General features: G+C 55.9%; 5 protein-coding genes across 5 annotated transcripts; 2 read left to right on the top strand and 3 right to left on the bottom strand.

Annotated features, from left to right (window-relative positions):
• Positions 1–631: 631 nt before the first annotated feature.
• On the bottom strand, positions 632–2674 carry INS49_011565 (uncharacterized protein; the record flags this gene model as incomplete). Its single annotated transcript, XM_043172278.1, has 7 exons — positions 632–655; positions 711–1559; positions 1616–1777; positions 1835–1887; positions 1970–1991; positions 2160–2392; positions 2467–2674. The coding sequence occupies 7 exons, from the start codon at positions 2672–2674 to the stop codon at positions 632–634; spliced, it is 1551 nt and encodes a 516-aa protein (XP_043024023.1).
• Positions 2675–3190: 516 nt separating this feature from the next.
• On the top strand, positions 3191–4078 carry INS49_011566 (uncharacterized protein; the record flags this gene model as incomplete). Its single annotated transcript, XM_043172279.1, has 1 exon — positions 3191–4078. One exon carries the CDS (start codon positions 3191–3193, stop codon positions 4076–4078), a length of 888 nt encoding a protein of 295 aa, XP_043024024.1.
• Positions 4079–4516: 438 nt separating this feature from the next.
• On the bottom strand, positions 4517–5414 carry INS49_011567 (uncharacterized protein; the record flags this gene model as incomplete). The annotated part of the gene is made up of 2 exons (XM_043172280.1): positions 4517–5089; positions 5160–5414. 2 exons carry the CDS (start codon positions 5412–5414, stop codon positions 4517–4519), a joined length of 828 nt encoding a protein of 275 aa, XP_043024025.1.
• A 774-nt stretch (positions 5415–6188) lies between these two features.
• Positions 6189–7234, top strand: INS49_011568 (uncharacterized protein; the record flags this gene model as incomplete). Its single annotated transcript, XM_043172281.1, has 3 exons — positions 6189–6272; positions 6327–6586; positions 6643–7234. The coding sequence occupies 3 exons, from the start codon at positions 6189–6191 to the stop codon at positions 7232–7234; spliced, it is 936 nt and encodes a 311-aa protein (XP_043024026.1).
• A 4614-nt stretch (positions 7235–11848) lies between these two features.
• On the bottom strand, positions 11849–13774 carry INS49_011569 (uncharacterized protein; the record flags this gene model as incomplete). Its single annotated transcript, XM_043172282.1, has 1 exon — positions 11849–13774. One exon carries the CDS (start codon positions 13772–13774, stop codon positions 11849–11851), a length of 1926 nt encoding a protein of 641 aa, XP_043024027.1.

The raw sequence follows: 13774 nt of genomic DNA on the forward strand, positions 1-13774 counted from the left end.
CTGGAGAGGTAGATAGTGTATATGACTTGATGTCACAGAGGCAGCATCGACAATTTGGGCAGAGAGTGCAGATACGCAGACGTTTGTGTACATGACGAAACTTGATTTCAATGGCATGTCCCGGTAGTTGGTTCATCGGCAATTCATTCAGCATATAGCAAGCGAGCATCACTGCGTTGGGATGGAAAATTCTGGTAATTTCATGGCGAGTCTGGGGAAATTCAATGGGAGATCAGGTTGCAAATGACCTGGGGAGAACATGTTCCCACGAGTTTACGATCTAACACAAATATGAAGTGCACGTTGATGATCCGAGTCGATCTTTTCATTTCAGTCTTGATTCCTGCGATCTTGTAGACCAGTGCAGTCAGCCCTTGTTTCCGAGGGTCATAATGCTGAGGCTCGAGAGGGACGACCAATATCAGATCGGTGCCCATGTTGGGCTAACGCAAGCTTTTGGCAAATCCACTCTCCGTCTCACCACAGCCGTCCTGAATAGCCAAATAAGCAACATACCATAAGCTTTCATTCCTCAAAATTTCAGCGCGGCTCTAATACGTTGAAATGCTATCAATGCGCCTAGTTTCCCGATCCGCGTCACATCGCATCTCGCTACATGATTTTTGACTGCTCACAGTCCAGGTGGAGGGGGCATCTGCAGTACGGGTCAATACTGTTCACATTAACCAGGTATAGGAAGTGGGACATACTGCGTTGTAGCCAGCCACGCCCGGGGGAGACCCTGAGGGTGGAGGAGGCGGTGCGGGATTGGATGGTGGAGGCGGCGGAGGAGGCTGATTGTCTGGCGGAGGGGGCGGTGGAGATGCTGAGGCACCCTGCGCACCAGGCGCACCCGGCGCACCGGGGCCTTGCTGCTGCTGTTGGGCTTGCGCTGCGGCCATATACTGCTGGTAGTACTGCACGTACGCAGCGTAGCCACCGTAAGCCGCGTAAGGGTCCGCGCCAGGATTCTGGGCGTAGTACTGGGCGTACTGCGCCGTGTAGTCGGCGGCCGATGGTGTGCTATTAGCACCGGGGGCCGGCGATGCTGACGAGGCCTGAGCTCTCGGGGAGTTGTTGTAGTTGTTATTGTACCCGTGGTCCCTGCTGCCCTGTCTGTCGCCGTACCGGTCTCCATGCCTGTCCCCGCCGTATCGATCGCCGCCGCCATAACGATCCCCACCTCCGTGCCGGTCGCCGCCGTTGTAACGATCGCCGCCATAGTGTCCGCCGCCGCCGTAGCTCTGACGTGGGGGCCGGCTCTTGAACTCCTCGTACTGCTCCTTCACGTTGCTCAATAAATCCTCGCAAAGCTCTTTGGCTTGTTGAACCATCTTGGGGTCGGGACCGGCAACGTGGAGGTACATGTCCTCTTCGGCCTCACGCCCAGTAGAGTTCTCAATGTAGCCAGATCCGCGCCCCTTGATCTGCACACGGCATCCTGTCTCTTGTTGGATATGCTTCACATATGCGCCTCCATGGCCGACTACCTGCGCACGGAGGTTGAAGCCAGGGACAGGGTCAAGGTCGATAGGGATCTTCTCCTCAGGCCATTTCCGCTGATGAGGGGGGTCAGCGAACACACGAGGTCCAGTATGGGTAACCTGCAGCATACTCTACCGTACTCATCCCGTTCAACCTGCTCTTGCTCTCGGCGGAAACGGCGCTCGTCAACGAGTTGGGGGAGCTCTTGCTTCATCATCTCTTCGATCTTAGCAACGGCCTGCTCGAGTCCGTCCTTCGAAGTGCTCGTGACGTGAAGGTAAAGAGGGGGGTTCTGGATCCATCGGTTAGCCACCATGCCCAACACTGCACCGGAGCGTGCGTCTCTTACTGCTGCGGTAGCCATGCTCTTGTCGGGATAATAGTTCCCTCGGGTGGTGACATCTTGGTGAGAATAAAAGCGTCAACTTCCAGCCTTCAAACGACGAGTTACTGTGATAAAATTAGGTGGTAGGTGGTAGCATACCGGCGCCGGTCTCATCTTTAATCTAGATCAAGCAGGGGAGGTCAGCAGCGGACACAGAGATGGCCTGTATGGAAACTGTCGAGCTTCGAGTAAGCAAGACTGTTCTCGCATACGGTGGCAGGGTGGGTGAGGGATTGATGCAGCTGTGTCTGACTGTGTATCAGCAGGAATGACCAAGACAAGTATTTACCATTTTCTGTGTGGACCCCTTGGTCAAGAGGTATCGGTTGCGCAGGTCGTTGACTTCGATGTCCTTGATGTAGTCGCCATCCGCGATGTACATGTCGCCGTTGATCTGGTGCGCGGCAGCTGCAGGGCCCGAGGTGCTGCCCGTGGAGGCCTCGGAGCGGATTGGAGGGACGTCGACATGCTGGATGCCCTTGCGCGCCTGGAGTTGAGCATTGATCTTGGCCGCGGCGGCAGCTACGGTCAAATTAGCACGCTGGCGAGAATGATAACTCACGGAACGGGAATATGGTTTCCCAGAGTCTTCTTACCTGCAGCGGCTGCTGGGTCCACTGGGGATTTCGTGGGAGATGCGCCAATGTCTCGGTCCTTGGACAATGGGCTCCTGTCGCGAACCGAGTCGTCCTTGCGAGCCGAGGGAGACCGAGAACGCCGGTCGAATCTGGAGGCCCTTCGAGGTTCAGGCTCCTTTTGGTCGAAGCGGGATCGCTTGGCGGTTCTTCGTTCGGAGTCATCCATTGTGGGCGACTGGATTGACGGCAACCATGTGGGTAGCCGATGCTGTTCTGGAAGAAAAGTGGTCGTAAGGTCGGAACTGGGTTTGGAACGTTGGAAGGCTGGGATCTTTTTTCGTGCAAGGCTCGGCCTGGTGGAGAAAACCGCAGCTAGCAAGTTCTAGAACCACCCCACCTGTGAGGCAAGACAAGAAGTAAAGACCTCCTCCTTCACCCCGGTCTCACTCATTAATTCATTCGTCCTATAGAGACGTGGATGTCAGGCCAAGTGGAGTCAGTGACGTTCCAGTTGTTACACAGGGTATGTTAAGTTTACGGACGCAGTTCATTGTCTTCAGATGTTCTCAGCTAAGAAACCAACGCAGTGCCCTGTGCCCTGGTGTTTGTTAGTCAATACTGAGATCAGTGTCGCGTAACAGCAACCGGCTTCTTGCATCTCAACCTGTTCTGTTCCGAATTCCTCCTCGGGATACCAAAAAGGTCGCTGTTTTTCGTCAGAACTCAAATCTCACACATTGCAATGGCCCGAACGCGTCAGGGAGCTGCTGCTTCCACCAAAAGCAGTACCTCGGACAATTCAACAGCCAGGGAGGTGAAGCAAGCTCCGACAAAAAAGAGAGGCGCGTCTGACTCAAAGGCCCAACAAAAAGTGCCAGCGAAGAAGCGCAAGAGGTCTCCCGAGCCGTCGAACGACAATCCTGAGCCTTCAGAGCCGCAAGAGGCCGAAGAACAGCAGCCTCTTCCACGCCTGACCACCCCGGACCTTGAATTTGACTGGGACAGGAGTAAACTCAAGGACCCGCGCCCTACCCCTGGGCGGGAAAGACGTCCACGGTACGACGAACATGACATACCTTCTGAGCTGGCTGCTCGTCGCCCACCGTCTCCGGAGAAGCCAAAGGGGCGCCTGAATGCCATGCAGAAAGACGCCTTATACAAGGAGAAAGCACGCAAGGATCCAGCTGCAATTTTCCACGATCTCCATGTTTGTTACGACAGGGGGCCTAATGGCCCTCCGACTTATGACACGGCTGGGTTCCGACTGGATTACGACAAAGTCGTGGAGTGGTTCAAACCTGTGCCGTACAACAAGCAGCGGATGTTAAAAGGTATGGAGAAGAGGGTTGCCAAAGCGAAGACCTTGGACGAGCATACCATTGAGGCCTTCTTCGAGGATCCTGAGAGAGCCAAGGACAAACTATCTGGAAACCCCATTTTGGAAAGTCTAGTGAGGGATACCATCTCGAAAGACCTCGGGGTCCCTCTTCACAAAATTGACCATGCGGACATCGGTAGGTGGGTGCAGAAGGGTTTTAAGAAGCACAAGGTGGAGGGTTGGGTGACCTATTCGGACGAAGACAAGAAGAGGGATCTGAAGATGATGAGTGGATCAAGATTGCGGGCGTAGCTGTACCACCACGGGCTCCGCCGTTAGTCTGATTATCGGAGTGCCTGGACGTTAGATGCAATGAGCAGGCGGCAGAGGGATCACGAAACCTTGAAACGAGAAGTGGAAGCCTAGGGGCAGACATGCCGGTAGACGGAGACTGCGCAAAACACAGACTGGAACAAGTTGCACAATTGAGACCAGGCTCATGCTGTTACGCGTTGGGCTCAGCAGGTGACTATTGGCATACCAGCCATATTCCCTTGTCAAAATTCAGAATCGTCCAAGAAACAAGGTCAATTGTGACTTGTAGGAGAGACTGCAGATGACACCATACGTTGGCCTTGTGCTGACGAAATATGTCTTTTGATTCAAGATATTTTGTTAATGAACACAGAGACCCATACTGTTGGCTGGGAATGGTCCTTTTCAATTCGCGTCTGACTTCGCGCTCGGTCTTCAGATTGCGCCGGAAACCTGATCCAGAACCTGTTGTCCGAGAGTCCTCCTCCTCCCGGCATCACCGTCTGCTCCCTGGCCCTGGGCGCCTGTCGCAGTCGCGCTTGGCGCATTCTCCCCCTCCAGACGTCTCCTCAGCCCTTCAAACTCCTGGCTTCTCTTTTGTGTCCTCATGCCGACCATCCAGCCGGGTAGCCGCCACGTCGTCACCCTGGTAGGCAACATGTCATTCCTCCACACGTACCCCACAACCCACCCGATCGCCGCACCCAACAGCGAGCCAGGCCACTGGAACAGCGCGAGCTGCATGGCCAGGAAGTACCGGTAGGACTTGTCGCTGAAGGTGAGGCCCGCCGCGTCGTTGCTCGTACTGGGGGAGGAGGCCGTCAAGGCCATGCGGTACTTGTATATGTGCGGGATCATGGCGTGGTACTGCGCTAGGATGGCGAAGATGATCGGGGTCGGACCAGCCGGGAGATAGTTGAACACGCCGCCAGTGAGAGGGCGGAGCAGGAGGATGATGGCGGCGGGGGTGAGGACGCTTGTTAACAAGCCCGAGACGACGAGGAAGGACTGTCGCATTGGTCGATGTCAGCATACACGGCGGAACCTGAAAACTGGATCGATGGGGAAGACAACGTACGGCATATTTTCTCGACCCCCACATCCGCTCAACGACACGCATATTGTAGAGCGTCATAGCGGCGAAAAGCACCTCGGATGAGTTGGTGTAGCAGAGCTGGAATATGAGGGCCCGCCATGGTTGGTGATACTTCCAGATGTGTGTGTCGACTAGGATGTAGAAGTAGTGTTTCAAGTCGAAGAGACTGGCCGCGACGGAGGAGGAAACGAGCCCGACAACGAGCGTTCTCGTCACGGGCGCATTGGTGAAGGACATGTTTTGAGGATAAAGCTGCCAAGGTCGGTCGGTTGCTACCGATGCATTACGGCGGGCAGGGCAGGCTGTCCAAGGGTGGCCTGGCGCTTGTCTTGCTGTGGTCTTGAGGTTGCAAGCATGAAAGTTTAGTGACAACACTCAGGACGAATCAAATGTTGTGTCCAGTTGGGAGTTGTCATTAACAACGGCTTTGGTCTTTACGTGTTAAAGGTGACGCCGGCGGACGGAGCTGGGGGAGGTTGAAGTGGCCAGTATGTCATTCAGCCCAGCGGCTCGTGTCACCCAGCTACCTAGGTACCTAGTACTGTGATCCCTGCCCAGCTGCAAATTCTGGCAGGGATCAGGGCCGAGCCATAGAAAATGGCCGATCCATTTGCTACAGTGGCTGAGGATACTGGGCATTTCCCTTGCCTCCAGTCCGACGTTCAACATCCTGATCTCACTTGTCCGTCCTTTCGTAAGCTCCTGCGTCGTCGTCTTGGCAGGAAGGCGATTTCTGAGTACAGCCTCTTTTCGTTCGTTTATAAGCCCTGGTCACTCCCGCACTGTGATAGAAAGCGTTTGATGAGTGTCGGTCCTACTCTCTGCCGTCTTTGATCCTCTCGTCCACCCAGCTACCACTACCTCTGTCTTGCCATGTCGGACCTGTACCTAGCACATTTTCGGAGCTGGCTTCTGAGCTCACCACCAGCCGAATGGATTCTGCGACAGACGCATGAGCTGCTCATCGGGGCACTCAAGCAGGGTCCAGTGCCTCAGCACGTTGCCTTTGTTATGGACGGTAACAGGCGATATGCCAAGAACCATAAAATTGAGAGTCTGGAAGGACACCATCTAGGGTTTGAGGCCCTGGCTAAGGTATGCAGTCGTTCCCTCTCCAAGACTACGACACGCCATCTAACCAGCTTCCAGATCCTAGAAGTCTGCTACAAGACTGGTGTCAAGGTTGTTACTGTGTATGCGTTTGCAATTGAAAACTTCAACAGACCACAACGTGAGGTTGAGGGCTTGATGTTGCTGGCCAAGACTAAGCTCTCACAACTCATGCAGCATGGAGAGGTCCTGGACAGATATAGTGCCAGGATCAAGATATGCGGAAAGCGAGAGCTGATCCCAAAGGACGTCCTGGAGTACGTGGACAGGGCCGTGGAAAGCACGAGCAAGAATACTGGGTAAGCTTGTGTGGCGAGGGTCATTTCCTTAGGACCGCCAGCTGACTTCAGTCCAGTGCCGTCCTCAACATCTGCTTCCCATACGGATCACGGGAAGAAATGACGCATGCAGTCCGGACAACAGTCCAGGACTACTTGGCAGCTCCGCCACCAAAGAACTCGACTTTCTCTCAAACCCGCATCTCCCAGAGCATCAAGTCCAAGAAACTGGCAAGGCCCGACACTCTGCCATCAATAGATGAGACACCTTCAGCGGCAGAGCAATCTGGACATGACGGTGATGGCCCCGACGATTCCGTCTCGTCCACGGCATCGACGTTGCACCTGCCCGACACGCCTTCCAGGCCGTCCTCATCGCATACTCCGAGATATCCCGACCCCGAGACCATCACCACGGAGACCCTGACAAACCACATGTACACAGCTGGAGATCCACCCCTGGACATGTTTGTTCGTACGAGCGGAGTCGAGAGGCTGAGCGACTTCATGCTGTGGCAGTGCCACCAGGACACTCAACTTTTCTTCCTCAAGTGCATGTGGCCAGACTTCGATCTGTGGCATTTCCTGCCGGTCTTGATCGAGTGGCAGTGGCGACAGAAGCAGAAGGAGAGAGACGAAAAGCCCCGGCGAGGCATCAAGCAGCGTTAATTTCGGACAGATTTCAAGAAATGGCGAGCCGGCGGCGTGTGGCATTAATCCATTTTCCTGCATATTTCTGCGGTCTTTTGACAATGATATCCAGAGAGAGGCGGGGGAGGAAGCGTGGAAGGGAGAGGAAGGGAGATATTCGGATTCAGCACGTTTCATTCTTATAACTACAATTAGATCATGCATTGCGGTCTGTGATGAGGCTCGATTATGGTCGGGTCTCACAACGCGGTCGGACCAGGTCATCGTAGACTACAGTACTGTACGGAAGCAATCCCATGCTTAGGAACTGAGCTTATCTTCCCGCACGACTATCAGTCGCCGCTTCGGTGCCGAAGCTGCGTCACTGCACAAATGGAAACGCCCCCTGTGGCGCTAGAGAGCTCTGAGTGCTCTGGCCCGCCCCAATGCCGGCCGCTCGACACGCCCGGGCTGTTCTTGGTCTTGTTCCCTCCTGGCCCTCTCCTACCGGCTGTTTTCTCTTCCCCTCGACTGCACATGGCCAGAACCCCTCGAGCTACCGGGCCCTCTGTTCTTGGAAGAGAATGGCTGATTGACTGAACCCCTAGACCCGCGTCTTCTATTCTTACTTCTCTCAAGACTCTGCTAGGGAACCGATAAGACGTGCCCACGCTGTCGCAGAGTGGGATCTTCCCTCTCGGCTCAGAATCCGCAGACCACCAGAACTCCCACTGCGACCTCCCACCTCGTCCTCCCCTCCCTCTCTCCTCGCCGCAAGCGACGTCCAACATGAAGACCGCAAAGGTTGTCTCGGGCGAGCCATCGTCTTCCAATCGGAGATCTCAACCCGTTCGCCAGACTCGAACAAATCCTCCCAGATCGAATGCAGGCCTCAACCGCCTCGCCACACGGGACTCACTGTCCAGCGCCAATGCCGCCGAACAGCCTATAGACATTTTCCCAGGCGTAACTCACTTCGCTGATGCTATCACGGCTCTTCCGAAAGAGCTCGTGCGACATTTCACTTTGCTTAAAGAGGTCGACGCCAAGGTCTTTGCCCCGCAAGAACAGCTCTTCCAGTTTGTGCAAGATGCCCTCGACAGTCCACCACCGGGACCAGCAAGATCGCTCAACGATGCCACGAGCTCCGCCGCCCCAGCCTCGGCGCCTATGAGCGCCGCGAACAGTTCCAGCGGAGCGGCACCTCATGGCAATGCTCTACCCGCGTTCTCAGCAAATGGCTCGACGGCGTCAAGCGTCTTTGACGACAGCAATCTGGCGCGCCGCCACCTCTTTCGGTCGACCGCCGTCAAGATACAAGAAATGCTTAATTCGCTAGAGGAGAAGAACCACGTCATATCTACTGCGAACGACGCGCTGCGCAAACAGCTTAACCGCATTGATGACATATGGCCTCACCTCTCGGACGAGTTCAGCGAGGAGGCGAAGTGGGGAAGCGACTCACATTGGGCATATCCAGAGAACAGAGCAGCACGCGCGCTCAATACCCAGGCAGAGCGCACTAGAAGAGAGGGCGCCGCTCACCTGTCCGCTGCCGCTCAGTTCGTCGCAGAGGAGGCCGCCGCGCGTAGTGAGTCGCGAAAGCAAGCCGTGGCCGCCAAGAAGAGCCAGAAGAATCACACGCACGAGTCTGAGCACGACGACCACGATAACAAGAGCAAGGCAGAGACAAGCAACAAGAAGACCCAGAGCAATACGAAACGGAAGACTGCCGCGGCGGCGGCGAATGCCGAGTCGCCTGCCAATGTTGGCTTGGGTATCACCGGTCAGACGCCAGCCAGCAACACACCCGCTCCAAAAAGGCGTAAGGTCGAGAAGCCTCCTCCCAACGGGGGAACTCCCACAGGTTCAATGGCGACAGTCTTGCAGAACGGCAAGAACTCCAAAGCCAAGGCTTCAGAGAGTCCTCGTGCGACGCCAGCACCTGAACAGCCAGCGCCGAAAAAGCGGAAGGCACTGCCCAATTCTACGGGACAGACCAAAAAGAGGCAAGTGTTCATCAGAGCCCCTTCGATCACAATGGGGATGAGAGCTAACATGCCTTCCAAGCAGGGCCGGACCCGCCCAACCGCCATCCGTCGCATCGTCACCCGTCATCGGCGTTTTCCCCGAAACTTCCAAGCCTCCACGGGCCTCACCAGCACCCCCTGCCAACGCTCGTCCAGCTTCTTCGAGAGCCCGTCAAAACTCTACCGCCTCAATTGCAGACAAGCGACCGCCCTCCGTTGCCTCGAACAAGCCAAACGGAAACGTGCCGGCGCCTATCGAGATCCCACCGCCGAGTAATGGCTCTCGCGTCGCTGCCAGTGAGAACGTGAAGACTCAAATGGAGCCACCAAGCGCAGGTCCCAAGACCGAACCTGTAAGACAGCAGAGTGAAAGGGCACCAACGCCGAAATCTGCGGTGCCAGCTACGGGTCCAAAAGAGGGTTCTGCGAAGCCCGCTGAGGAGGTCGAGGCGCGGAAAGAGCCCACTCCAGCAACCGCGCCGCCAACGTTGCAGCAGGTCACTACTACGAAAAGTGGCCGGGCAAGCAAGCCCTCCACGCCCGCAATCGGTAGCTTCCCAGACAATCCTCCCACTAACAGCAACAACAATAACAATAACCCCCGCTCCCGCCCGTCAAGAAATTCAGAAGCCCCCGTGGTGCCCAAGAGGTCCCACAAGAAGGGAGCTTCCGCAGCACACGCGGCAGCGGTTCAAAAGGCCCTGGTGCAGCCCACAGCGGACGAGGACCATACCGTCCCAACGGACGAGAATGACGTGTACGACCCTGACGAGCCGACGTATTGTTACTGCGAGCGAGTATCCTTCGGTCAGATGGTGGGTTGTGACGGCGAGCACTGCACGAGAGAGTGGTTCCATCTGGGATGTGTGGGCTTGAAGGTTGCGCCCGGAAAGAGCGGTAAGTCACTCGTCCTCCTAGTCCCAGCGCTGTTGAAGGAGGAGATCAGCTCTGAGAGAAACAATTTCTGACAACTGGAACAGTGAAATGGTACTGCGACGACTGTAAAAAGCAAGTGGCGGCCAGCGGGAAGAAGGTCAATGGGCGATAACGAGTGGCTGAGGCTAAGCTGCTGCTCGGCAGCATACCGCTGGGCGACCCGACGCTGCGGGGGACCGACCTTGTGAATCACGGAGCAGACCATCAAGACAACTAGAATTGTCCTCAGTACGGAGCAGCCTAGAGAGGATGGTGCCTACATGAGCGCGTTATATGGCGATGGCAATCTCGATGTTTCTGCTTGACGGCCGTTGATGACCCTCGTTTTCGCGATGGTCATTTCCACGCCAGAGATTCCCGTGGAAGTCACGGAATGTACGGAATGACGGTAGGACAGGACGTCCAGGAATCCAGGAATTAGAGCAGCCGGAGATAAAACGGCAGGCTTCCGAGGAAGAAGGTCTAATATATGGGTGACCTCGGGTAGATATTGTATTTGAATCCAAGCCTCTACGGCGGAACCTCAAGAATCGTCACGTTCCACCTGCTTTTTTGAGAGGGAGTTGAAAGCATCGTGTATGCGTACCTGGTGCTCGAGTGGTTACACTCCATGCATTCTGGCCATGGACGTCATCTCATGGCGGATGTTGCCGCACCCGGCTTCTTTAGGGACACTAATTAATCGTACGGAAACAGGCTCCTACAATTTCCAGCATGTCCAGCAATTATTAGGATCCGCACAGCTCCACTTTCATGACCGCTGTGTGTGGAAAACGAAGTGATGCCCCCCCTGGTCACTTTTTAAAAAACCATTTATCTCAATAAATAAATTTCAAGATTTAATAAAATTTTTAGTTTTATAATCTCCTCTTCTCAAGCTTTAGTATAACATCTTTTTCACCTTTTAAATTTAGTTTTGAGAGAGTTGGTATTTTTAAAGGGGTAAATTTAACGTGGAGGGGAGAGCGGGTTTAAAAGGAAGCGGGGGGTGGGAGGGCATCACTTCGTTTTCCACACACAGCGGGATATCCGCAACTAGCGGCATCGACGGGCCCCAAAACCATCCATCCGATCGGGCGTAACGGCTTTACGAGGCTCCGGACGTCTACCACCATATGCAGCACTGCGGCAAGGTACAATGGCCGGAACTAAATACAATTTTATCGCTGAACTCTATACACATACTCTCTGTGCTTCAATACAGGCTGGCTGACTATTTACTGAGGGGGTTGCGGCAGAGACAGTAACGGCAGAACAACGCTTTTTTGGTATCTCGAGGGGTATGAAAAGGCATGACAGACAATCCAGGTTTAAAAGACAAGAAAGACGTATTCTCGCTCGCAATTCCCTTGGGTATCCATATCCATCCCCCGATGCTTTGTTCGTTTTTAAAGAACCCCCATAACACATTCCAAAAAAAATAAAAGATGATTTTGCCCCGAACCAACGTCTTCAGCTAAACTCCGAGATCCAGAAGACAGGAAAATAAAGGACAAGGGAAATGTGATGCTCGCTTTGGGAAGAGTAATTGTCGTGACGATCGTGACCCCCAAATACTTTTTCAGCAAAACTCCCAACGATGACCAAAAGCCATAAGAAATTAAAAAAAAAAAAAGGCGAGATGCAGGTAATTCTCCTGAGTGGCCCCGGCTGAATAAACCAGGTGACAAATGCACGCCTCGTATCTTTACAGCTTGCTGAACATGTAGCTCCCGTACATGCCTCCGACCTCGGCCCTGGCCATGGGCACCTTGCGCATCCCCCAGTTCTCGGCCCCCATCTTCCAGCCCCTGCTGCCGTTATCATGGGGCTGTGCCTGGTCCTGGCCCTGGGCGCCGGGGACGGACGCGCGCACGACCCACGTGCGGCTGCCCAGCTCGCTGACCCGCCATCCCAGGCGGGTCAGCGGGGCGTGGCCCTTGGCCAGCCGGCGGGCGACGTCCTCGGGCACCTCGATGACCTCGAGCGGGACCGTCTGGCCCGTCAGCAGCGCGCAGCCCGAGGTGTTGTACAGCGTCGGGAGGTCGAAGTCGCCGTTCCACATGTCCGAGAGATCGAGGTACCGCAGCGTGTGCGGCTCCCACGCGTCGATGGTCGCCATCACGCGGTCGCCGTCGGCGTCGATTTCGTCCACGTCGACGTCCGGGACGAAGAGGCCGTTGGTGTCGTTCACGCCGAGGCCGCGGCCCAGGGCAAGCTCTTCCAGGTGCTTGGTTAGTGGCCGCATCAGTGGGATGTGGGACTCGTTCATGCTGCTGCCCTTGAGGGAGAGCGACTTGAGCGTCGCGGGCAGGAGCGGCAGGAGCCTCGTGATGGCGTCGGCGTCGAAGGTCTCGTGGACCCGGGCGTCCGTCGCGAGGGACAGCCAGACGAGCGACTGGGTGACGGCCGGGTGTGTTGAGATAAAATTAATTATTGCGTCTGCGGAGAGCTTGTTGCACTTGGCGATGTTGAGGTGGGTGATGCGCGCGGAGCTGGGGAGGGAGGCCAGCGCCGCGTCCGTGACCTGAGTGCCCGCGATGTCAAGATGGGTGAGGTTGGGAAGGTTGGGCAGGAGCGTCTCGAAGACCGCCACAGGAAGCGTCGTACACTTGTGCAGGGAAAGCCTCTTGAGCCCGAGCGGTTCCTTCCACTCAGCCGAGCAGATTGTGCTGGTGAAGGCGTCTCGGAAGGACGCGCACGAGCAGCCGCAGAAGTCCAGAGCCTGGACCCTGTCCAGCTTGAAGAACAGCTTCTGCAGCACCTTAGCATCGAGCTCGTCGTCGATATGCTCCTGGGCCAGGAACTCGTGCAGGTGTGGCGTGAGCTCCAGTGCCTGGAGAAGGGTGTCAGAGGTCAGGTTGCGGGCCTGGGACCGCTCGCTGGCTGTCATGAACAAGGTGGTTGGGTTGAAGTGGCAGAAATCGAACCGCCGCACCAAAGTGCCGAGTGATGGGTGCTCGGTGACATGTGCGAGGAATTTCTGGAAAATCCGCGAGTGCGGGATCGTGATTTGCCGGTAGAGGGTGAGCAAGGTCGCGCCGTGGAGCTTCTTGGACGTGAGCAGGAGGGACATCAGGTCCATGTTCCGCTTCGTAATACCGTTGGGCGGGATGTCCAGAAGCAGAAGGTTGATTATAGAACTGAGCAGCTCCAGAGGCAGGCTCTCAAGCGCAGACTCACCTGTGACCTTGGACGGCCTGCGCTTGACGGGGGCGGGCCTGGGCTCCCAGGCGAGGGTCAGCGACGCGAGGTCGCCAAAGCTCCGGCTCGCCAGCCTCCCACGAACATTGATCTGCTTCCATCCCTTGAAGTCGTCTGCAGGGACCCAGTTGCCGTGCAGCCGGCTGCCAGGCTGAGTGACGGGTGCGAAGAACTGGGCCTGGGAAACCATAGTACCGGGGGACTCGTCGTCGCTTACTGCTTGCTCCTGTTGCAGGGTGTAGCAGGAGACTTTGGAGGAGGTGAAAGTCTGGGCCAAGTCGGTGTCGTCCTCCCTTATAGACGAGAAAGACGTGCGAGAGTTGGCGAGGTTGGGCGAGGGAGGCTTGGAGCTCCCAGGAGAGATTTTGTAGGTGGTGGAGCGGTCCTTGACCTTGGCTGGTGCCGCGGTAGCAGCTGTTGGGACGGCCAT

The sequence above is a fragment of the Diaporthe citri genome (assembly GCF_014595645.1).
Source record: "Diaporthe citri strain NFHF-8-4 chromosome Unknown scaffold_5, whole genome shotgun sequence".
NCBI classification, from domain to species: domain Eukaryota; kingdom Fungi; phylum Ascomycota; class Sordariomycetes; order Diaporthales; family Diaporthaceae; genus Diaporthe; species Diaporthe citri.